General features: G+C 29.3%; 5 protein-coding genes across 7 annotated transcripts; 3 read left to right on the top strand and 2 right to left on the bottom strand.

The window, feature by feature from the left end:
- Positions 1 to 13: 13 nt before the first annotated feature.
- Positions 14 to 2,460, bottom strand: LOC148232933 (ATPase family gene 2 protein homolog A). Its single transcript, XM_088190628.1, has 2 exons — positions 2,028 to 2,460; positions 14 to 1,958 (listed from the first exon to the last, which is right to left on the bottom strand). The coding sequence occupies exons 1-2, from the start codon at positions 2,404 to 2,406 to the stop codon at positions 34 to 36; spliced, it is 2,304 nt and encodes a 767-aa protein (XP_088046754.1). The 5' UTR covers positions 2,407 to 2,460; the 3' UTR covers positions 14 to 33.
- A 940-nt stretch (positions 2,461 to 3,400) lies between these two features.
- IFT43 (intraflagellar transport 43) lies at positions 3,401 to 4,046 on the top strand. The gene is made up of 3 exons (XM_088189587.1): positions 3,401 to 3,542; positions 3,611 to 3,721; positions 3,782 to 4,046. Exons 1-3 carry the CDS (start codon positions 3,475 to 3,477, stop codon positions 3,993 to 3,995), a joined length of 393 nt encoding a protein of 130 aa, XP_088045713.1. The 5' UTR covers positions 3,401 to 3,474; the 3' UTR covers positions 3,996 to 4,046.
- Positions 4,047 to 4,053: 7 nt separating this feature from the next.
- On the bottom strand, positions 4,054 to 5,341 carry aph-1 (gamma-secretase subunit Aph-1). Its single transcript, XM_088189586.1, has 3 exons — positions 5,077 to 5,341; positions 4,838 to 5,011; positions 4,054 to 4,760 (listed from the first exon to the last, which is right to left on the bottom strand). Exons 1-3 carry the CDS (start codon positions 5,296 to 5,298, stop codon positions 4,428 to 4,430), a joined length of 729 nt encoding a protein of 242 aa, XP_088045712.1. The 5' UTR covers positions 5,299 to 5,341; the 3' UTR covers positions 4,054 to 4,427.
- Positions 5,342 to 6,318: 977 nt separating this feature from the next.
- Ide (Insulin degrading metalloproteinase) lies at positions 6,319 to 12,892 on the top strand. Of its 2 annotated transcripts, none has more exons than XM_088189206.1 (19): positions 6,319 to 6,373; positions 6,568 to 6,708; positions 6,772 to 6,860; positions 6,929 to 7,014; positions 7,410 to 7,531; positions 8,375 to 8,544; positions 8,606 to 8,728; positions 8,798 to 8,997; positions 9,069 to 9,269; positions 9,332 to 9,469; positions 9,539 to 9,745; positions 9,838 to 10,043; positions 10,124 to 10,268; positions 10,916 to 11,147; positions 11,221 to 11,418; positions 11,488 to 11,645; positions 11,806 to 11,940; positions 12,208 to 12,582; positions 12,652 to 12,892. In XM_088189206.1, the coding sequence occupies exons 1-19, from the start codon at positions 6,348 to 6,350 to the stop codon at positions 12,757 to 12,759; spliced, it is 3,060 nt and encodes a 1,019-aa protein (XP_088045332.1). In that variant the 5' UTR covers positions 6,319 to 6,347; the 3' UTR covers positions 12,760 to 12,892. The 2 variants fall into 2 exon arrangements, with proteins under 2 accessions (XP_088045332.1, XP_088045333.1); XM_088189207.1 differs by having other exon boundaries at positions 6,319 to 6,390.
- Positions 12,893 to 14,730: 1,838 nt separating this feature from the next.
- On the top strand, positions 14,731 to 22,529 carry LOC148232929 (insulin-degrading enzyme-like). Of its 2 annotated transcripts, none has more exons than XM_088190339.1 (18): positions 14,731 to 14,890; positions 14,953 to 15,041; positions 15,118 to 15,203; positions 15,352 to 15,473; positions 15,997 to 16,166; positions 17,725 to 17,847; positions 17,910 to 18,109; positions 18,181 to 18,381; positions 18,445 to 18,582; positions 18,647 to 18,850; positions 18,939 to 19,144; positions 19,224 to 19,368; positions 19,812 to 20,043; positions 20,109 to 20,306; positions 20,376 to 20,533; positions 20,948 to 21,082; positions 21,272 to 21,646; positions 21,716 to 22,529. In XM_088190339.1, the coding sequence occupies exons 1-18, from the start codon at positions 14,808 to 14,810 to the stop codon at positions 21,821 to 21,823; spliced, it is 2,973 nt and encodes a 990-aa protein (XP_088046465.1). In that variant the 5' UTR covers positions 14,731 to 14,807; the 3' UTR covers positions 21,824 to 22,529. The 2 variants fall into 2 exon arrangements, with proteins under 2 accessions (XP_088046465.1, XP_088046466.1); XM_088190340.1 differs by having other exon boundaries at positions 14,844 to 14,890; positions 14,953 to 15,037.
- The last annotated feature ends 1,400 nt before the right edge of the window (positions 22,530 to 23,929 follow it).

Below are 23,929 nucleotides of genomic sequence, written 5' to 3'. Positions count from 1 at the left end.
TAAAAACAACAAATTCATTCAATAAAATATTTATTATAAAAAGGATTTCTCAAATTCATCATATAATTCAAGTAAATTATGTGGTGTACGAGGTTGTACTATTTTTAATGCTGAATAGAAGTTGTCGTTTGAGACTTTCTCACATTCTATATCATCTTCTAAAGCTTTCATTGCAGCTTCGTGACAAACGGCTTGCACTTCAGCACCCGAGTAATTTTTAGTCAATTGAATCAACTCATCTAAGCAAACACTGCTATCTATAGGCATTTTTTTAAACTTTATTTCAAATATAGACTGTCTGGTCTCATCGTCTGGAAGAGGCACATAAACGATCCTATCTAATCTACCGGGACGTAAAAGAGCACTATCAATCTTATCAGGTCTATTGGTAGCAGCAACAATAGTGACGTTTCCCAATGGCGATATACCATCCATTTCCGTCAATATTTGAGCTAAAACTCGTTCCTGAACATTTGATCCGCCACCGTATTTAGAACGTTCGCCACTTATAGCGTCAATCTCATCAAAAAAGATAATCGATGGGGCTAATTGTCGGGCTTTCCTGAAGACTTCTCTAACGGCTCGCTCTGATTCCCCGACCCATTTAGAAAACAGTTCAGGTCCTTTTATTGATAAGAAGTTTAAGCCGCTCTCATTAGCTAAAGCTTTAGCTATCATCGTTTTAGAACAACCGGGTGGTCCATACATGAGCAATCCAGATGGTGGTTTAATTCCCAATCGATTAAAACTATCGCCGTGTTTCAAAGGCCATTCTACAGCTTGTTTTAATTTGAGTTTTAGGTCATTCTGTCCACCTATATCGGTCCATTTTACATTCGGTATTTCAATCATCACTTCTCGCATAGCAGAAGGTTTGACTTGCTTTAATGCCTCTTCAAAATCATCTAAGTTAAGTTTTAAATCATCATCCAAGCCCCGTGCTTTCATTGCGCACATCATTGCTTGTGTGTTTAAATTAGATATATCAGCACCTACAAATCCGTGAGTTGATTCGGATAACTTTTTAATATCTTCTTCAGATAAAGAATGAGGAAATGTGTTAAAAAGCTTTGTCATTATATCTAAGCGTCCGTCTTTATTCGGAACTGGCACTTCAACTTCATAATCGATACGACCGTATCGTCTCAGTATCGGATCAATGCTATCCAATTTATTAGTAGTAGCTAAAATAAACACTTCTTTATTCGTATGATGAATATTTTCTAGTAAAGTTGCTATTGTAGATAAAACTCTCTGCTCTTGTTCTGTACTTCCCGATGATTTTTTAGAGCATAATGTATCAATATCATCGATTATAATCACAGAAGGACTATTATTCAAAGCCTCGTTAAAATGCCTCTTTAAAGTTCCTTCAGTTTCACCGAAATATTTGCTATATATCTCAGTGCTAGATATGTTTATAATATTTACATTAATCTTATTAGCAATGTGCTTACAGATAATAGTTTTACCGACGCCTGATGCCCCATATAATAAAACACATCTAGTAAGATTCACGTTTGCAAGATTTTTACTCTTACTCAAAGCATTGTTCAGCAACGATTCAACGTCTTTTACGATATTATCAACACCGCCAATAATAAGATCTTTCTGTATACTACGAGACTCAATCTCTAAATTTTCTTTATAAAAAACCCATTTTGTTGAATCACATATCAAAAACCATTTATCATCTTCTATATCAATTGAATATTCACTTTTAGCAATGCTTTTGATACTTAATATTACATTTCTTCCAAAAAATGAAATTTTTATTAAATTATTAGAACTAATAACTTTATTAATTTGTGATATTCTAACAAAATCTCTGAACTCAGCGTTATCCATCATTTCAGAATCATTACAGATAACGTTAACTGTATCGGCTTCATTAGGAGTTTCTTTGAATTTTTTTATAGAAATTTTAATCCTATCGCCTTTCCAACTTGGATCCATAGCTGAAATAAATAAACATATGTTATATTAATCACATTTATATTATTAAATAAATATATTTTTAAGCATACAATTTGCATGTAAATACGTGGAAAAAGGTGAGCTTGTAAAGCTGTAAATTGGCCACACAAATCGAACTACCGAAGGCATATTTTCATCTTGCGGATCAATAATCACTGGCTCTCCAATTACATAATTACACAGTTGCAACAAACTACGATTAATGAATATTAGGCTATCTAGCATTTCTGATTCAACGTTTTTCATATCTTCTATATTGTCCATTTGTAAACGTGTGTAAATGATATTCGAAGCAGTATATGGAGTATCCCATAGTTTTGGATCACTGGGACATTCTATTGAATGGTTTTCAAACTCTTTTGTCGCGAGAGTCGCTGGACATTTTGAGCATGTGGTCCATAAAGACGCCTTTTTCGATTTCGGTGGCATTATACAAAAAAAAAACAATGTGACTTAGCCTAAAATGCAAATGTCAGAATTTGCCATTTGTTGCCATAGTAAAAATAAATATTAGCTATTTTTTCTGATATTGTAATTATGTTTCATATATAGCATGGCAAATGCCGCCAAGAAAAAAATCAGACCTCAGTGCTTATTCTTGCTGCCACCCCACCCCCCAAAAAACATTTAGGTGACATGTATAATATTTATAATATTTACGCCTTTAGCAAACTGCAGCGAAAGTGAAACGGAATCGGACCGGTACGAAACACTAGCCAACAGCGAAACTCTGTAATTCAATTTACTGGGTGTCCGCATCAATTTCGCGCGTGTCGACAGATTTTCGCAGTTTCGCTTGTGTTTAAAAATAGACAATTTAATTGAAAATTTGATTGCAGCTGCAAAAAAACTAGGCTTTTTGTATAATATGAGTCACAGTGATTATAAAAACAATTTTTAAAAGACGTTGGCCTTAAAAGGAATTTCAAATAAAATCGGACGAGCGAAACTGCGAAAATTGTCTTGTCGCGAACACCCAGCGAAATAAATTCGGGCCGCTATAGGTCCGTGTGCAATGTGTGATGAGTCATTCAAAAGCACGATACAGATTTCGTTTCGTACCGATCCGGTTCCGTTTCGCTGCAGTGTGCTAAAGGCGTTAGTATACGAAAAGGAAAACAAAAAGTGTAAATAAAAACCATTTCGTTTTTTTTCACTGTGACATGAAGAATTGTAAAAATTTTAAGGTGTCAGTCACCAAATTGTATTACTGGTCTATCGTGTAAAAAAATAAAAATATGTAAATAAATATTGTTCGGTATTACCCCGATTATTTTTAAAAGACTTAATATTTTACATTATTCAATTTTATAATTATTTATTATTCTGTAGAATATTTTTATTTATTTTATTAAACCTACAACACAAAAAACAATATGACATTTCATTAACGGTAAATGTTCAGTGTGTTATGGCCAAAAACAAACCCCAAACAAAACAGTTATACAAAGCACGGAGAGTTGAATTTGTGTTTGTTCTCTTACTTCTATAGTTAAAATGGCCGGTACAGCTTGGGCGCAATCGCCTTCTGGTGGAGAAGAACAAGATTCTTCTCTCAGACCGAGGTTTTATTATAAAACTACTTTGAAACCGTTAAAATGCATCATTTACATCCTATTCATTATACTTATAGAGAACTCATAATGCCACAAAAGAGTTTGGAATCAGAAGCTGAGATACCGACTATTCCTGATGCCGATGACCTGGCAGATGCATCTTCTAGCGGAGGAGTCTCATCATCAAAGTAACGTTTATAATGTATTATTTATATTTCCACTACAATAATATTATATTAAATTTTCAGAATTTCTTTAACTAAGACGGCTTTATATCAAGAGTTGGATTCGGAGTTATTGAAGCAAAACTCATGTTTTTCAATGGACGGTATTAATTTAACACCTTTATTGAAGTTTATACATCCTGATGTTAACGTAAAAGAAAACGACGCAGCGTGGACTATCGATTCTTTGTTTAAAGATTTGTCAGAGTATTACGAAAATGATAACAAAACCACTTAGCTTTATTGTAATTTATTTATTTATTATTATTATATAAAACACAAATAAGAATAACTGGTTTTATTTTTTTTAATGTTGAATATTTTCTTATCGACGATATATATAATTCAATAACAGATATTGGTTTATTGGTGATATTGGTAAATTAAGGTTATAAAATGATTTGTACAAAATCAAGTTTTCTGATTAGACTATCATTTGTTGATACGTTAACTCTAAAGTAGTAAATACGAACATTATTCATAATTAAATTAAAATGTTATAATATAATCACAGATTTAAGTACTTCGTTATTAGGCATAATGCGCATCCTATTTTCATATACGAAGTACCAAGTATCTCATAGCTTAGAAGATAATAATTTATAATATTCAAAGTTTACTGTTATATTTAAGATTTGAAAAACAATTTTAAATATTGGAATAATGTTAATTAATAATTATTGGATAACTTAAAACCTTGTTTGAAACTAGCCAAAGTACCTCCTATACATCGGTACGCGATCACCATTGTAACTATCAAAATCATGTATCCGGGCAAAATTGAAATTAAATACAGTTCGTATTTATTCAAGAGAGTCAAGCTAGAAAATATTAAATGCGAGATGACCACCCACGCTAATCTTAAATAATCTTTTTCATCAACGGCGTTAAAAAAGATAACGCTCCAAAACGTGTGAAGGAGAATGATACAGAGTGTAGTTATAGCGCTAGTCAGGAAGAATAAGTCTGACCCTGATTTTAAGCCTACAGTTGCAGGTCCAACCTAAAAAAATACATTTTAGATTTTACTTTAATTATATAAAGTGATTGTCGATTATTAAAAATATAATTTATACTAACGGCATCGGCGAGGACGTTCAGAATCGCAAAAGCTCCACTCATCAGCCCAAATCCTAAGCCTGACACGTAAGCAAAGAGATGCTTATTGTTATTGATCATTTGCGTATCAGCTATTTGCCTCAATCCTTTTTCAGCTAGCCGTAAAATTTTATACACGCCAAATCGGAATAGTTCCTGGAATCATTCAAAGATACCGTTTCGATCGTTGTATTGTTAGGAATTATTGATAATCGCAATACCTGAAACAGCACAGAGAAGAACATTCCAAAGGCTAAGTATTGTCGTAATGGAACCACACAGAACCATAGTATGGAAGAGAATAGTAATGAAAGTAGCCAGAAAAATGCCGCTGCTGCCAATACGATAACTCGCACTGCATCAGGAGCTACAGTCAGACACACGAGCCATAAAGGAGGTCCAAACGCAATCAGAGCGCAGCCGATAGCCTCGTCTATCGCCATGTTTATTTTTTGACAACTGTCAAACGTAATGGCAACACTGAAGATTTCCACGGAAATTATCATATAATGAATCATAATTATTCATATAAAATTGTAGGTAGTTTTTTAAACGGCAAATAAACAATTATTAATTCATTTAAGTCACATATTTGTTTAATATTATAAATACTTTTGATATAAAGTAATCAATTTCTTTATTACTTCTTAATAAAGCATCAAATGTTTTAAACAAATCTGATTTAACTCTTTCCTAGCTTAATGCTAGACATTAACTGGAAAACTAAACGTTTATGTTTTTATGTCTTTGTTACGTCAAAGCTTTAAATGTTTTAGGCAAATCTGACTTTACTCTTTCCTAGTTTAGTCTTAGACATTTACTGAAAAACTGAGGGTTTATGTTCCATTCATTTATAATTGGCCTCTTACAAAAAATATACACTGTTATAGGAGTAATAATATAATATTGTTCTCACCGTTATTTAAGTCTCACGTTAGTAAAAGATCAATATATATTTAAAAACTCGTTTTAACATCATTGAAAATATTAGTGCAAAACAAAGATTCCAAAGAAATAACGATCTATAAACAAACCATGTTTTTAGTATTCAATAAACAAAAAAAAACAAATTAAAACAACGGCTTCATACCAAAAACTCATGAGTTTTTTTATTTAAAAATTATTTTTTATTTTAATAAAAGATATTTTTTTAGCTATAATCCTTTCGATTCTTATACACAGCTAAAATCTACAAACTTTGTATTATTGTTTCATCGCCGTCATTTGTCATCGTTAATTTTCAACCGGGCAATACCTATAATAAATTCGGGCGATGACGGTTCTGCATTTGAACCAATGTTACCAAGTTTGAAATTTGAGGTACATAAAAACGTGGAATCGTAAAAAGTGCAAACTTCTCTTTATAAATAGCATGTTTGGGAATTTAGTACACTTCATTGAGATTTTTTATTTTCTTATTAAAATCTAACTATATTCTAATACATTTTTTAATTTATCCTGGCAATACTGAATCGATTGTCACTAGTTCGACATGTATATTGGTGTTAGGTTCTTACGGTGACTTATTATTCATAGTGTGTTTTTTTTACCATATACCAAACATTATTGTACAATAATTGACACTATGTCTGTAATGTCGTTGAATTCATATTTAATTACAGTTTAGAATTAAATAACCAAAATGTTTTAAAATATGATGATGCATTCGATTTTCGTAAGCCCAAGTGACTCATGTTTTATTTTAATTGCAGATTTCGTAGATACGACACTCTATTAGAAAACAAAGTGCTATTAAAAAATTTCCCAAGAATGACTTCGACTGTGGAAAAGGGACATGTTATTAAACGTTATGATAACATCGTTAAGTCTGCGGAAGATAAGAGAGTTTATCGGTATGTCTATTTTCAACTATTGCTCCTTTTATGTAAGATTATTGAAAACATATTTGTTTGCAGTGGCTTAGAGCTAAATAATCGTTTGAAGGTTTTACTGGCCAGCGATCCCACGACAGACAAATCTGCTGCAGCTATGGACGTCAATATTGGTAACAATATTTTTTTTTAATATAATCAAAGGAACTTATATGTATATTTTTGTTATTATCTTTTATAGGTTTTCTTACTGATCCTGATAATTTACCAGGAATTGCACATTTCTGCGAACATATGCTGTTTATGGGAACGAAAAAGTATCCAGAGGTATGTTTTATTGTAAAAATATTAGTTCATTTGTTTTAAGAATTACGTATTAGCAGGGACGTCGTTTGCTTCATTCGATTCTCACTTATTGTAAGTTGTAATATTGTTATAAAAAGTCTAAATATGAATACTAGATAACCGAGAGTTTCCACTGTGACAGCGACGGCACGATTTTATTGCTTTTGCCGTGAGTTCTCAACAAGGACATCATTGGGGGGTATTTGCCCCTCCCCTTTGAATTTGACGAGAAAAATGCATGTCAAAATATTAAAAAACGATCACTGACTGCCCAACTTTTGCCCCCTCTCCCTTGGAAATAAATAAAATGACATCCCTGCATATTAGATATGAAAGTTGCTACTCTAATACATTTTTATTATTCAATTTGTTTTAAGGAAAATACCTATAACAAATTTTTAACTGAATACGGAGGACACAGCAACGCAGCCACAGCAACAGATCACACTTATTATTACTTCGATGTTATGCCGGATCATCTTTCTTCAACTCTTGATATGTGAGTTATACTCATCAATTACACTGTACAATAATATTACTTATTTATTTTTCAATAAAGATAGTTTAGTATATATGTAGAATATCATAATCACGGCTTACATTACTGTCAGCAGCAAGTGTTACATTCTTTTTATTTTAAAATATGAAGAAAATTGCAATGATTCTTTTCCCATTTAATGTCAAACAAAATGTCAAAGTTACATGGTTGTGTGCCGTGCGAATATTGACCGTAAAATGTTTAAAAATATTTAAATACATTTTTATTTTCTTGGTACAAGGTTCACAGTTGTATGGTAATTGATTTTATTATAACGAATATATACATAGAAAAAATCTGTCAACACTGCCTTGAAATGAAATTTTTATTTCTACCCGAGTTTAGAGCCTCTGGAATTTTGGATATCGATTTTTTTCGACTTTCTTAGTTAATATAATATTAGTAACATCTTCGGCTGAAACACTAAACGAATACTTTACGGTAAATACGCTGTTTAACGTGTGATTTTGTTATATGAAGTTGAAATGACGAAGCGCACAAATTTGTGCACACGGAATTCAATGTGTTAATATTATATTTATGACTGTCGTAATCTTTGACAGCAAGCAAAATGCTTTCAATTTTTACCCACCAAAGGCATGCAAATATATCTATTGCCGAAAACCATTTAAACTTTGAAAATCCCAAATATGGTTCAAAACTATAATACCGATATTTTGTTATTAAATTTAAAAATAATTCTACATATATATCGAACCATCTTATATTTATGACCAAAAAATGTTTTACAGTTATAATTAAATTGTTGTTAAAATATGACTATAATATATGCACTCTTTATAGATTTGCCGAGTTCTTTTTGAGTCCACTGTTTAACGTAGATAGAGTGGATAGGGAACTACTGGCTATTCATTCTGAACACGACAAAAACATATGCAACGATTTTTGGCGATTGGATCAGTTGAACAGGCTCATTTCAGATCCAAACCATCCCAATAGTAAATTTGGAACAGGTAAAACGATATAAAATAATTCAATCGAGTCTATGTTTTAAACATGTATTTAATTTTATAGGAAATAAGGAAACATTGGAACAAATACCGAAGCAAATGGGTATTAACATCCACGAGGAACTATTGAAATTCCATAAGACTTGGTATTCGTCAAATATAATGAGTCTTGCAGTATTCGGAAAAGGTATGTTTTATTTCATAATGCAAATAGAAATTTATTTTGATATTATCTTTAACATATTGATTGTTTTAGAATCATTGGATGAACTTGAGAAAATTGTAGTGGATAAATTTTCATCTATAGTCGATTGTAATGCAGCTGTACAATCTTGGGGTTCGCCTTATCTTAAAGAACACTTAGGGATTAAGATAAATGTTGTGCCTATCAAAGACATCAGGTGTTTACATATAGATTTTCCTATACCGGACTGGAGAATGCATTATAAGAGTGGCGTAAGTTAACCCTTAAACGCATTATATTTATACCCAAATTGCATTGGACTAATTTTATTATATATTTTTAGCCAATACATTACATTTCACATTTATTGGGCCATGAAGGTCCGGGTAGTGTGTTATCCCTTTTGAAGGCCAAGGGATGGTGCAATAGCTTATCATGCGGTGCTCCAAGTTCAGGCAGAGGTTTTGCGGTGCTCGATATAAGCGTGGATTTAACTGAAGATGGAATGAATCACACCAATGATATAATCGAGCTTATCTTTCAGGTATTTGTCCAATATAATAATTGATAATTTAATTGTATATATTTATAATAATGTTTTTTTAGTACATCAATCTTTTAAAAAAAGAAGGCATTCAAAGGTGGATTTTTGATGAGATCAAAATGATTTCTAGTACTTCGTTTAGGTTTAAAGATAAAGAAGAACCTGGGAATTTCGTTACTGGACATGTTCATAGCGTTCAAGTGATTATGAAACAAGATATTAATATATATTGAAAACAGTCTTTTGTAAATAATATTTTTTTATAATAGGAATATCCGATGGAGGATATTCTATCGGCTCATTACCTCTTAGAGGAATGGAAACCAGAGATGATTGAAGAGCTTTTGAACATGCTGCAACCGGAAAATATTCGTATGGCTATCATAGCTCGGAAATTAGAGCCAGAGTGCAATCAAGTTGAAAAATGGTACGGGACAAAGTACAGTATGGAAAGATTGTCCGATGATGTTATTAACGTAAGAATTTTACATGAATCTTATATTTTTTACCAAAGCTTTCAATTTAATATTATTTTCTGAATAGTAATACAATATAATTATTTTAACAGAAATGGAAGAACTGCGGGCTATGCAGCGAATTATCTTTGCCGCCACCCAACTCCTTTCTTCCCGACTCTTTTGATTTAATTCCCCCAGATTCAGAATCCAAAGATTTTCCGACCATAATCAAAGATACTCAAGTAATGAGAGTGTGGTATAAACAGGACAACGAGTACATGCTTCCAAAATTGAATTGTTTCTTTGAATTCGTCAGGTGATTTGCTTTTTTTTCGTTTATGCAAAGTTTAATAATTCATTGGACATATTTAATGTATGCGTTAAAACATGTTTTAGCCCACTGGCATACATGGATCCTTCGAGCACTTGCTTAAACGGAATTTTTATGATGCTGTATCAGGATGAACTCAACGAATATGCTTACGCAGCCGAATTGGCCGGTATCAACTATTTTATCCGCAATACAAGAAATGGTTTGTCTGTATGTGTTATATATACATATATTATGCTATTTGTTATAATTACATGGACATTGTTTTCAATTATTTTGTCATACATATCCTATTATCACGCCCTCAAAGTAATGAACTATGCAAACCTTTGATAAGTTTTCAAAATCCACTTATGTTATATTTAAATGCATAAAACGGAATGTAGTAGTAGACAAATATATTCTTACTCAATGTTAAAAAAAATTTAGACTGAAATAGTGATTGAACATATACAATAATACTTGTTTATAATTCGAATTATTTACTTTTCGGTATAGGCAAAATTTGGTCTAGGCTAACCGTATTTTCTTCAGGATCTTGGAGCACAACTGATATGTTTTTACAATATATTAGTATAATATATCACAACTTTGTCATAGAAAAGACGTAGTATATGTTTTAAAGAGTAACTGCAATTTTTTTTAGATCGTAATAACATAGAGTAGAAACATAAAAATAGATATACTGTTTATTATTTAACGTATAATCCAAATAAAATATATCTAGAACCATATAAAAAGTATCAGTTACAAGATAAAGAATCCCCCACAATTGAGCCATTATTATTTTATTGTTTCTTGATATCTAATGTATGATTAAAGTATAAACATTTTTTTCATTGTGACTTTCTTTTCAGTTGCGTTTTGACGGTTTCAATTCAAAGCAACATATACTTCTTGAACGCTTCATAGAAAAGTTGGTTACATTCAAAGTCAACCCTGAACGCTTTGAGATATTCAAGGAGATATACTTGCGCGATCTACGCAATTTTGAAATGCAACAACCGTATCAACATTGCACTTTTTACATGAGCATGCTATTAGCCGATAGTGCTTGGTCCAAAATGGAATTCTTGGACGCTTGTCAAGGTGAGAGTTAATCAGATTTTATATGGAAATATTCTAATGATACATATATTGACTTATTCTTTGTTCTGTTAAGTTGTGACTGTTGAAATGTTACAACAGTATATTGCTAATTTCCTGAAGAGAATTCACGTTGAATGTTTCATACACGGAAACGCATCTAAGAAGAACAGTTTAGATTTAATTGAGATCATAGAGAATAAATTGCCTAAAAATATTATTCCATTGCTCCCTCAGCAGTTGTTACTTAATCGCGAGATACAGTTAGATAAAGGTAAATATAAAATTACATATATTTTTTTTATATAATATTATTTGATATAAAATTAATATGTTTTTATAGGTAGTCATTATAGGATAGAAGTAGACCATACCGTCCATAGTAACTCTTGTACATTGCTGTATTATCAATGCGGCCTACAAAGTACAGTTACAAACGTTTTATTGGAGCTATTGTTACAAATTATTTCTGAGCCGTGTTTCAATGTGTTACGTACAAAAGTAAGTTTGTGTAATTGATGATATTAGGTTGTCTAACCTTGTTTCAAAACAAGGAATGACTTGTGTTTACTTATTTTTTTTTAATGAACTGATGCGAAAAATCTATATTTTTTATTATAATATAAATAAATTTATTTCTAACATATCTCTAAATTTATAGGAACAACTAGGATACATAGTTTTTAGTGGTATTCGTAGAAAAAATGGAGTGCAAGGCTTGAGAATAATAGTGCAATCTGAAAAGCATCCGATATACGTCGAGTCAAGGATTGAAGCGTTCTTGAATCATATGAAGGTTTGCATACATAATACAATAGTATTTTTTACACATATGCCACATAACCTAAAAAGACTTTGCTTAAAGATTGATTCACATATATTTAGAATTATTTAAATATGTCAACGCCGAACTATATATTATTGGGACAACGTATACGAAAAGCATTCATCTCTTAAGTCAATTCCTGTCTAGTTTCGGAAATTAACGCCAATGTTTTAAACTAAGTCTTAAGCTGTGGACTTTTAATAATGTATATGTTTCTTAAACAACTGTATTTTTTAGACGTATCTTAAAAATCAATCGGATGAAGAATTCGAAAAACACAGGCAAGCGTTAATCGCTCAGATGATGAAGAAGCCGAAGCTTCTCTTGGGTCTCAGTTTTATATACAAATCTGAGATTGTGTCGCAGCAATACCATTTCGATCGAGTGACTGTCGAAGTCAACGCTCTTAAACAAGTCACAAAAGATCAGCTGATTGAGTTTTACAATGAAGTTGTAGATATCTCATCGGCCGATAGACAAAAGTTAGGCATTCATGTGGTGTCCTCGACTGAAGGCGGAGCCGGAAATTCGAACTGTTCCGAGAAACTTCTGAATAAGGGAGACGATCTTCCAGATGTCGAGTATTTGCCGAATGTAGAAGACACTTCAATTGTTTGTAGATTTTATTTAGTTATGAGTAATGATTTTAATTCAGTTGTTAATGTTTGTTGTTGATTTTAGGTTATGAGAATTGACGATATTGTGTCGTTCAAAGCTGGAAGATCATTGTTTCCTTTGAAGCCGCCGTACATTAACATTCCTCGCAAGGGAACTCATTGTAAACTTTAAAGTGTGCAGTATTTTGCTATAATCTAATTGGAATTGGGTCATGTGAGTTTGAAAATAAACGACAATCTTAGGATGTTATTTTTTGTGTCACGTTGTTGCTTTTTATATAGATAATAAATTATGAATTTTACTATACATGCTTATTTTAATCATTGGATTCCTTAATTAGATTTATTACTATAAATTTTGTTATATGTAGTCCCAAATTTAAAATAAAATTAAGTGTTATTGTGATATTTTTATTGAATCTTAAAACAGACTTGTGAAGAACAGAATTGCTGCGACCCTCCAGTTTTAGATGTAATAACCTTAGAAGTAGTCCACACGGCACTCTTCCCTAGCAATGTATTTTATATGAAGGAAGATAATAAAAACTAAATTTTAAATTCGAAATCTAAATATATAATTTAAGAGGTTCAGAGATGAGTTTGACTAAATAGTTGGATAATGAAATTCCTAAAATCTTAAAAAAATCAGGTCCATTAAAACAGTGCCCAGTTACTGATGCAATTTGTTCAAGAAAATATGAAGTCCAAATAATCTGTCATGAATTTCTAATACTTAATTATTTCATCAGTTTATTTACTAAAATGCAGAGTAAAAACAGTAACACTCAACTTTTTCATAGCTAAATTAAAATTTTACCATTACTTTTATTGTTAAAATGTTCTTCGGAAATCCGTTGTGAAGTATTAGCATTTATAAGTGTGTCGAAATAAAAGTAAAAAGGTGACTTACAAGTTGGATTACATAGACGTCCCTGGGTCTCTGAGTGGAGGGCGAATCAGACCTTATATATGGTTTGGTCCTCAAATTACATTAGAATTATATATTGGTTTGCCGTTAGTGAGAGTTCTGCGTGCGACTTCAATAGATAAATAAATGCTATGTTATAGCTGGTAAAACAAAGACATTATTATTCCATCCGTCGTCCTGAAATTGTCAGCTGGATCATTATCAAATGGATTTGACGTAAATCCGATAGTATGCTAAAATGTTAGTTAATTTGGTTTGGTGTAATTTTTGCCAATTGTTCCAATAATTTAAACCAACTTGAATAATAATGAGACCCTCAAGAATTTTGAGGTTGCAAAGGGGAAGTGATCAGATTAAGAACACTAAATAACTTGCTTCTGGTTATGGCAAATGGTATGAGATACCAGCATAAAAAGCATCTGTCTGAAGTCCAAGCACTTCCATGTTGATCTGATGGTAATAACTCCAGGACTAAGCTCGGAAGAATCTAAGTGTAAGGCAAGCAGTGAGAGGCTTGATAACTTTGAGTCCGGGACTGACATTCATTGTGGCACAAGAAAGTCGCTGATAAATTTATTAAGAAATTATAGAAGCTCATGAAAAATTAAGTATATCTACCACAACAGGTATTCAACACTTGGAGTTTCAAAAATAATTTAGAGCAACATATAATTTCCCTAGCCTCTATCAGTTAAATTATATTTTCGCTAGTAGTAATATATACATATATATAACATTATATTTTCGCTAGTAATAATATACACTAACAGAGAAACTGTATTTGTATATGTTTTTACTGAAACGCAAGTAAAAATATAACTCCCCTGGTGATACACATTCACTGTAAAATTTTCGTAGAGGATTTGTCAATGTATATATTACCCATAAGCTATTATGAGAAATCTTGTTTCGTGATACAAGTCAAAAAGAAATAGCGTCTTCTTGAAAGTATTATCAATATTACGTTAAAAAATCGTATTGTATTTTTATTCTTCTCTTAAGAAGACCACACCAGATCTCAATATTGGTTTTCAGGACTTCTAACATAATTGGGACGTGGCGTGTAAAAATAGTGTAGAATATTGAACATTAAAGGTCGATAAAACAAATATGCATAAATTTGCTACTCGATAAAGAAAATCTTATCTTATGTGACCTATCTTTTAATATATGATGATTCATTCAATTCGCGTAAACGTAAGTGACTCACGTTTTATTATAATAGCAGTTATTTCAAGTAAAGCACGCGACTAGGTGACAGACATAGGTGGCAATTAAAAAATTCTGCCAGGATGACTTCTACTGCGGAAAATGGGCACGTTATAAAACGATACGACAACATTATTAAATCTGCGGAAGATAAAAGAGTTTATCGGTATGTTTTGTGTAACTATATGTATTTTTATAGCGGATTATTGAAAACATGTTTATTTGCAGTGGCTTAAAACTGAATAATCGTTTGAAGGTTTTACTGGCTAGCGATCCAACGACAGATAAATCTGCCGCAGCTATGGATGTCAATGTTGGTAATGATATTTTTTTTTAATATATCAAGGAAATTTATGGATTTATATGTATATTTTTGTTTTTTATCTTTTATAGGTTTTCTTTCTGATCCTGATGATTTACCGGGCATTGCACATTTCTGTGAACATATGTTGTTCTTAGGAACGAAGAAGTATCCAGAGGTATGTTTCATTGCAACAATATATTAAAAATACACTATTTACATTATATATATATATAAATAAAATAAAAGTAGAACTCTTAGTCAAAAAATGATTTTTCTGACTAGGAATCGCTACTTTAATGTAACAAAATATTTAATTTTTTAAGGAAAATACATTTAACAAATTTTTAACGGAACACGGAGGATACAGCAACGCAAGCACAGGAACAGATCACACTAACTATTACTTTGACGTCATGCCGGATCATTTTTCTTCAGCTATTGATATGTAAGTTGTACTCATTAATTCAACTGTACAACAATTTTACACTTTTATTTTGTATTTTTTTCAATAATCTCGTTATTTATAGATTTAGATATATGGTTATTGATTTTGCTTTTGAATATGTTTATCATAATTTATCGTTGTTATCAATTGTAATAAAGTACAACAACAACACTATACAACAATTTTACACTTTTATTTTGCCACAAATTTAATATACATATCTTGATTTATATCTAAAACTGTAGGCAATTATCAACTGAATTGTATTTTTTTCAATAATCTAGTTCTATATAGATTTAGATATATGATTATTGATTTTGCTTTTGAATATGTTTACCATAATTCATTGTGAAAAAGTATGACACATTGTACAGATTAAATTTATTATAAACAGAGACAGTGAAAAAGTCTTTAATAAAACAGAATTAATCTTAGAATAATTATAGTATTCCGATAATATGACTGCTGAAATATGTATGTCTAATTCTGCAGAATATGTAATATAAACGTATACTTTTTATAGATTCGCCGGATTCTTTTTGAATCCATTGTTTAACGTAGATCGAGTGGATAGAGAATTGCTGGCTGTGAATTCCGAACATAACGCAAACATATGCAACGATGCATGGCGATTGAATCAGTTACTCCGACTCATCTCTGATCAAAAACATCCCAATAGTAAATTTGGAACAGGTACACCATTATAAAACTAAGCTGTTAACTGTTAAAACATCAATACGAAAATAGTATGAGTTTAACTAAAGTTTTAACTATATATATATATATATATATATATATATATATATATATATATATATATATATATATATATATATATATATATATATATATATATATATATATATATATATATATATATATATATATATATATATATATATATATATATATATATATATATATATATATATATATATATATATATATATATATATATATATATATATATATATATATATATATATATATATATATATATATATATATATATATATATATATATATATATATATATATATATATATATATATATATATATATATATATATATATATATATATATATATATATATATATATATATATATATATATATATATATATATATATATATATATATATATATATATATATATATATATATATATATATATATATATATATATATATATATATATATATATATATATATATATATATATATATATATATATATATATATATATATATATATATATATATATATATATATATATATATATATATATATATATATATATATATATATATATATATATATATATATATATATATATATATATATATATATATATATATATATATATATATATATATATATATATATATATATATATATATATATATATATATATATATATATATATATATATATATATATATATATATATATATATATATATATATATATATATATATATATATATATATATATATATATATATATATATATATATATATATATATATATATATATATATATATATATATATATATATATATATATATATATATATATATATATATATATATATATATATATATATATATATATATATATATATATATATATATATATATATATATATATATATATATATATATATATATATATATATATATATATATATATACATATATATATATATATATATATATATATATATATATATATATATATATATATATATATATATATATATAAATAATATTTATACTGAACAAAAAATATATTTATATCATAATGAGCAAAATCCATGATATAATACTGACAATTTAATATTTATAGTAAGGATTTTGATAATAAAATATTAACGATTAAGTAATATAAATAATGAAAATTTTAATATGTCTAAATGTTATAACTGCTGAACAGTGTTGTATTCTATATAAACATGCTGTTTAAAATCCTCCAAATTGAATGTGATGCATTAAATAAATATTGTTGTATTTTATAAAATCAGACCATCTATTTAACCAATTATAATATTGTGTTTATTATTACATCGGCAAAAATACTACTAATAAAATAATTACCCAATAAATTAAGCATACCTCAAAAGAATTAATAAAATATTTTATATTTCATTCACGACTAATTTCAGAGCGTTCTATGCAGATTTTTGTAGTTCTAGTACTAATATAATAGCAATCAAAACTATGTATTACAGATGTTTTTATATTATTCATAGGGAATAAGGAAACTTTGGAGAGTATACCCAAGCAAAAGGGTATTAACGTTCATGAGGAACTGTTGAAATTCCATAAAACTTGGTACTCGTCAAATATAATGACTCTTGCAGTATTAGGAAAAGGTGCGTTTTTTATATTACAGGTAGAAATAGTGAGTTTATTTCTTATCCATTAAATATTTTAGAATCATTGGACGAACTTGAGAAGATTGTGGTAGAAAAATTTTCATCTATTATTGATTGCGATGCACCTATAGTAAATTGGGATTCACCATATCTTAAAGAACACCTAGGGATTAGAATAAATGTTGTACCTATCGAAGACATCAGGTATTTACATATAGATTTTCCTATACCGGACTGGAGAATGCATTATAAGAGTGGTGTAAGTTAACACTTAAACGCATTATATTTATACCCAAATTGCAATGGACTAATTTTAGTATATACTTTTAGCCAATACACTACATTTCAAATTTATTGGGTCACGAAGGTCAGGGTAGTGTGTTATCACTATTGAAGGCCAAGGGATGGTGTGATAGTTTATCATGCGGTGCTCAAAGTTTAGGCAGAGGTTTTGATATGTTCGGTACAGTTATGAATTTAACCGAAGTTGGAATAAATCACATCAATGATATAATTGAGCTTATATTTCAGGTATTTGTTTAATATAATAATTTATTAATTTAATTTGATATATTTCATGCACTGTTTATTTAGTATATAAATCTATTAAAACAAGAAGGCACTCAAAAATGGTTCTATGATGAGTGTAAAACGATTTCTAGAACTTCATTCATGTTTAAAGATAAAGAAGAACCTTGTAGTTTCGTCACTTGCCATGTTCATAACATTCAAGTAAATATAAAATGAAATATACGTAATTATTTTAAACAGTCTTTTATAAAGAATATTTTAATAGGAATATCCAATGGAAGATATTTTATCGCATTGCCTCTTAGAGGAATGGAAACCAGAGATGATCGAAGAGCTTTTAAACATGCTGCAACCGGAAAATATTCGTATTGTAATATTATCTCAGAAATTGGAGTCGGAGTGCAATCAAATTGAAAAATGGTATGGGACAAAGTACAGTATGGAAAGATTGTCCGATGATGTTATTAACGTAAGAATTTTACATGAATCTTGTATTTTTACCTAAGCTTTTAATTGTGTATTATTTAATATCTAATACAATGCAATTATCTTAACAGAGATGGAAGAACTGCGGGACATGCAGCGATTTATCTTTGCCGCCACCTAACTCCTTCCTTCCCGACACTTGGGATCTAATTCCCCCAGATTCAGAATCCAAAGATTTTCCTACCATAATTAAAGATACTCAAGTAATGAGAGTGTGGTATAAACAGGACAATGAGTACATGCTTCCCAAATTGAACTGTTTCTTTGAATTCGTCAGGTGATTTGCTTTTTTTCACTTATGCAATGTTTAATAATTCATTGGACATATTTAATGTATGCGTAAAAACATGTTTTAGCCCATTGGCATACATGGATCCCTCGAGCTTTTGCTTAAACGATATTTTTATGATGCTGTATCAGGATGAACTCAACGAACATGCTTACGCAGCCGAATTAGCTGGTATCTACTACGAAATTGACACAACAATAAATGGTTTTTCTGTATGTGATATACATATATTATAATTTTATGTATTTGATATTTATTTTATTAACTTCAAAAAAGTGTGAGATTTATTAACATACGATATTCTGTAAATTATTTAGTGCCTAAAAAGAGTGAAAAATTATTGAAAGAATTTGTAGGGTAAGATAGCATTATCCATCCTCATTCTTCATGCACAAGGTTTTTCCAGGAAGTCTAGCAATTTTGCGTCCTGATTAAAACATTCTTTCAAATAGACCTAGTTGTTTCTAAAGAAATGCATCTCTTACATATTCCAGTTGTATAGAGTAGATCTCAGCCAGATTTGTTTTGCTTTTTAATATTAGAAATATTTTTTAAGATATGTAATTAACTAATAATAAATTCATTGATTGTTAATACTTGATAGTTTCAGCATGATCTACGATAAACATTTTTTTCATTGTCACTTTCTTTTCAGTTATATTTTTCCGGTTTTAATTCAAAACTACACATCCTTCTCGAGCGCTTTATAGACAAGATGGTAACTTTCAAAGTCAACCCCAACCGCTTCGAGATATTCAAAGAGATATACTTGCGTAATTTAAGAAATTTCGAAATGCAGCAACCGCATCAACATTGCAATAATTACCTGAATATGCTGTTAGTTGAAAGAGCTTGGTCTCATAAGGAATTATTGGATGCTTGTCAAGGTTGGAGTTAATCAAGTTATGTATTCAAATACTCAAATATATTGACTTATTTTTTTTCTGTTAAGTTGTGACTGTTGAAATGGTACAACAGTATATCGCTAATTTTCTGAAAAAACTGTACGTCGAATGTTTCATACACGGAAACGCATCTAAGAAGAACTGTTTGGATTTGACTGAGATTATAGAGAAAAAATTGCCTAAGAATATTATTCCGTTGCTCCCTCAGCAGTTGTTACTCAATCGGCAGATACAGTTAGATAAAGGTTAATTTTATATTTAATTTATGTTAACTGCATAATATTATTAAATATCAAATTGATATTATTTTATAGGTAGTCATTATAGGATAGAAATTGACCATACCGTACATAGCAACTCTTGTACATTGCTGTATTATCAATGCGGCCTAGAAAATACCGTAGCAAAGGTTTTATTGGAGCTATTGTTACAAAATATTTCTGAACCATGTTTTAATATATTACGTACACAAGTAAGTTTGTGAAGTCGACATCATAAAGTTGTTTTTTGTGTTTATAATATTTTTTTTCTTATACACTTTGTCTGATCATATTTCTAAATCAACCATTTTTTGATCAAGCTAACTTGCAAGTACTAGTCATCAGCATAGGCTAATATTAACGCAGTTATAAAATTATTTTATTTATTTATTTAGCTGAATATAGCTAATTTTTACACTAAGCAAATTTTAACTAAACATACATATAATATATAACATAAACTGACAATAAAGAAAAATACTTCATATTATAATTTATTGTATTGTAAGTGTATTTTTATTCTATTTATGAAACCTGTTAGAGTTTTATTTTTATTGTGAAAACGTGCAATACTTTATAATAATAATAAAATCCAATTATTATGTATATTAATATTTATTTTATAGGAACAACTGGGATACACTGTTTCTAGCAGTATTTGTAGATTTAATGAATCTCAAGGTTTTATGATTCTAGTGCAATCTGATAAGCACCCGATCTACATTGAGTCGAGGATAGAAGCGTTCTTGAATTATATGAAGGTGTGTTTACAGTTTAATTTTTTAATACATTTAAAAGTTAAATGATACACGTCATAGGAAGATAATTTGCGATTGTGTAACTACGTCATTAAAATTGTCTTATTCGTTTTTTGAACATTTTTTATTTTATGTTGATTCTTAAATTGAGTTTTCATAAATGTATGTATGTTATAATCAATTTTATTTTAGACGTATCTTAAAAATCAATCTAAAGAAGAATTTGAAAAGCACAGACAAGCATTAATTGCTGAGATGCTGAACAAGCCCAAGAATCTTTGGGGTCTTAGTTGTGTATACAAATTTGAGATTGATTCGCAGCAATACCATTTCGATCGAGTGGCTGTCGAAGTAAACGCACTGAAACAAATCACCAAAGATCAGCTGATTGAGTTTTACAATAAAGTAGTGGATATTGCATCGGTCGATAGACGAAAGTTAAGCATTCATGTGGTGTCGTCGGCTGAAGGCGGAGCCGGAAATCCAAATTGTTTCGAGAGACTATCGAAGAAAGGAGATGATCTTCCAGACGTTGAATATTTGCCGGACGTAGAAGATAATTCAACGGTTTGTATAATTTATTACTTTTTGTATACGAATTTAAAAAATATTCCTAATGTTTATAATTTATTTCAGGTTGTGATAATTGACGATATTGTGTCGTTCAAAGCTGAAAGATCATTGTTTCCGTTGTTGCCGCCGTACATTAATATTCCACGCAGGGGAACACATTGTAAACTCTAAAATGTGAAATATTTTATTATAATATAATTAGAAGTAAAACTTTAAAATCTATAAAAAAAAGATTAACTTTATAACTAAATTTTAATAACGGATCGCTTGCCCACACAAAATGCAACGAAACCGATGTATTTGCGCATCATGTGCCGTTCCTCTCCACAGAGGTACCTGTTTTGAGAAGTATCATTCATTTGTAAACTAGCAAAGTATGTGTGTATAAAATATAAGTATATCGTTTAAATCTTATGTAAATTAAAGGCGGTAAAAATATTTTGGCGAAACGCTATCAAAATAGTACGTATATGCATGAAAAATAGCCAGCTTATTCGTAATAGTACAATTTATTGACTGTAAAACTAGCTACAGTACTTATGATAATTTTATGAATGGTGCTTAGCTTGGATAAATTATATTTACCAATTATTTTAGCATATTTTTCGATGGGTTATATTTAATCTAAAGAATTGTTAGTGGTGTTGGTAAAATAAAAATAATAATATCAATTTGAGCATAAATGAACAATGAAATATAAATGTTATTGTAATGATTATGTAAAATTGAGCAAAGAACTAATTTTTACGTCACTTTCATAATCGAATTTGAAATTTTCGTGTAAAATCTGAGCATGTTAATATTTGTAAGCTAACTGAAATTACAAGTCATCTTAAGGTATCAGAGGATTTACAAATAAACGTAAAATTAAAAATTACAAGTCTTTTTATTTAATTGAGGCTATTGTGAAATAACGATTATATCATGTGTCAGACATTTAACTACATTTCTACTACTATTCAAATAATTTAAATAAATTGAGAACATACCTAAAAAAATGCTCAAAATACATATGTAGAAGGATTTTTTACTTTTGCTAATAAATCATAATAAATAAGGAGACTAATAATGAATTAAAATTCATTGATTTTTCGCAGTAGACAAAATTTCATCCTGTAATGTATTTTTAGATAAAATAGTAGCAATTTTATTTAATGTAAATCTGATTATATCGCATACCTTCAATAGCGCTTAATCTCAAAAAATGGCGATTTTTAATTAATACTACATATTTAAATCTAAAACCTCTTTTTCATTACCAATGCATATGCATGTAGATTTTAGAAGGACAACCGCTAACTTGAAAATTCCATTGTGTGTTTTACTAGTAGTATGCAACTACTTTTATTAATAATCCGAATGTAATGTCGTTTTATTTAATGAATTATTAGATAGTCTTTAACTAGCTTATTGCATTAATTTATTTTTTTTACAAGATAATTTAGTGGTATGAGAGTGTCCAATTGCCCTTGTTTCTGTCAAATTATTCATGCAGATCCCAAATTTTTTCTGATTTATGAGTGTCATAAATCAGAAAAAGTACCAAATCTCCTGGACAATTCACATAACAATTTTATTCTCAATTCCAAAGCTAAAAAAGTTTTTAACTAAGTGAACAAATTTTAATATGTTATATATGGAGTTAAACTATTTTATTACTTGACAAGACTTGGACAACTATTTGGCTGACAACCATGCACATTGATGTAACCCTTTTCACCGACTTGTGTTGTTGCCTGGTTGAAGCATCTACGATACTGCAACATTGCAGTATCGTAGACGTTTCAATCATAATTAAAATTTTCAAATGTTTATTAAAACCCAGAAAGTCAATATCATATAAAATTAGAGTGGATTATAATGAGATTAAAACAATTTTATTAGAATATAACATTTTTATTTACAAATTATTTTATTAGGGTAATACAATTCGTTAAACTAAAAGACAACGGACAAATTAAAATTGCAAATTTAAAAATATAATATTTATTGGTCAGTATAATTCTTCTAAGTTAATAATTTTTATATTATAAAAAAATACCGAAATGTGACAATACAGAGATCAAAATATAATTAAACAATGAAAATATAATTAAAATTACAAAAATTATATCTAATAATTACACCAATTAAACCTAATGAATTAAAACAAACTGCATATTAAAAAATACTGATTACAATTATTGCAACTTCTGACAACATGACAGGCTGAAGTGCACACAAAATTGTTACGACGACATGTACATCTAGCCGTTTGGCATCCCTGGACACAGTAAC

Source organism: Plectrocnemia conspersa, unplaced genomic scaffold, assembly GCF_051122295.1.
Source record: "Plectrocnemia conspersa isolate PC_06_02 unplaced genomic scaffold, ASM5112229v1 ptg000008l, whole genome shotgun sequence".
Classification (NCBI taxonomy): Eukaryota; Metazoa; Arthropoda; class Insecta; order Trichoptera; family Polycentropodidae; genus Plectrocnemia; species Plectrocnemia conspersa.
The sequence above is the reverse complement of the archived record's forward strand: the minus strand, read 5'-3'. Positions and strand labels throughout refer to the sequence as shown.

Bases quoted from the DNA above. Each gene is read 5' to 3' on its own strand.
- Ide (XM_088189206.1), top strand. From the start codon at position 6,348: ATGTATATTGGTGTTAGGTTCTTACG. The intron at 7,015-7,409 runs GTATGTTTTATT...ATTTGTTTTAAG, and splicing joins GAACGAAAAAGTATCCAGAG to GAAAATACCTATAACAAATT. The intron at 11,419-11,487 runs GTAAATATAAAA...ATGTTTTTATAG, and splicing joins CGAGATACAGTTAGATAAAG to GTAGTCATTATAGGATAGAA.
- IFT43 (XM_088189587.1), top strand. From the start codon at position 3,475: ATGGCCGGTACAGCTTGGGCGCAATCGCCTTCTGGTGGAGAAGAACAA. The intron at 3,543-3,610 runs GTTTTATTATAA...TTATACTTATAG, and splicing joins GATTCTTCTCTCAGACCGAG to AGAACTCATAATGCCACAAA. The intron at 3,722-3,781 runs GTAACGTTTATA...TTAAATTTTCAG, and splicing joins GGAGGAGTCTCATCATCAAA to AATTTCTTTAACTAAGACGG.
- LOC148232929 (XM_088190339.1), top strand. From the start codon at position 14,808: ATGACTTCTACTGCGGAAAATGGGCACGTTATAAAACGATACGACAAC. The intron at 18,382-18,444 runs GTATTTGTTTAA...CTGTTTATTTAG, and splicing joins TAATTGAGCTTATATTTCAG to TATATAAATCTATTAAAACA. The intron at 21,647-21,715 runs GTTTGTATAATT...AATTTATTTCAG, and splicing joins ACGTAGAAGATAATTCAACG to GTTGTGATAATTGACGATAT.
- LOC148232933 (XM_088190628.1), bottom strand. From the start codon at position 2,406: ATGCCACCGAAATCGAAAAAGGCGTCTTTATGGACCACATGCTCAAAA. The intron at 1,959-2,027 runs GTATGCTTAAAA...TATTTATTTCAG, and splicing joins CACGTATTTACATGCAAATT to CTATGGATCCAAGTTGGAAA.
- aph-1 (XM_088189586.1), bottom strand. From the start codon at position 5,298: ATGGCGATAGACGAGGCTATCGGCTGCGCTCTGATTGCGTTTGGACCT. The intron at 5,012-5,076 runs GTATTGCGATTA...GAATGATTCCAG, and splicing joins TCTTCTCTGTGCTGTTTCAG to GAACTATTCCGATTTGGCGT. The intron at 4,761-4,837 runs GTTAGTATAAAT...GTATTTTTTTAG, and splicing joins TGAACGTCCTCGCCGATGCC to GTTGGACCTGCAACTGTAGG.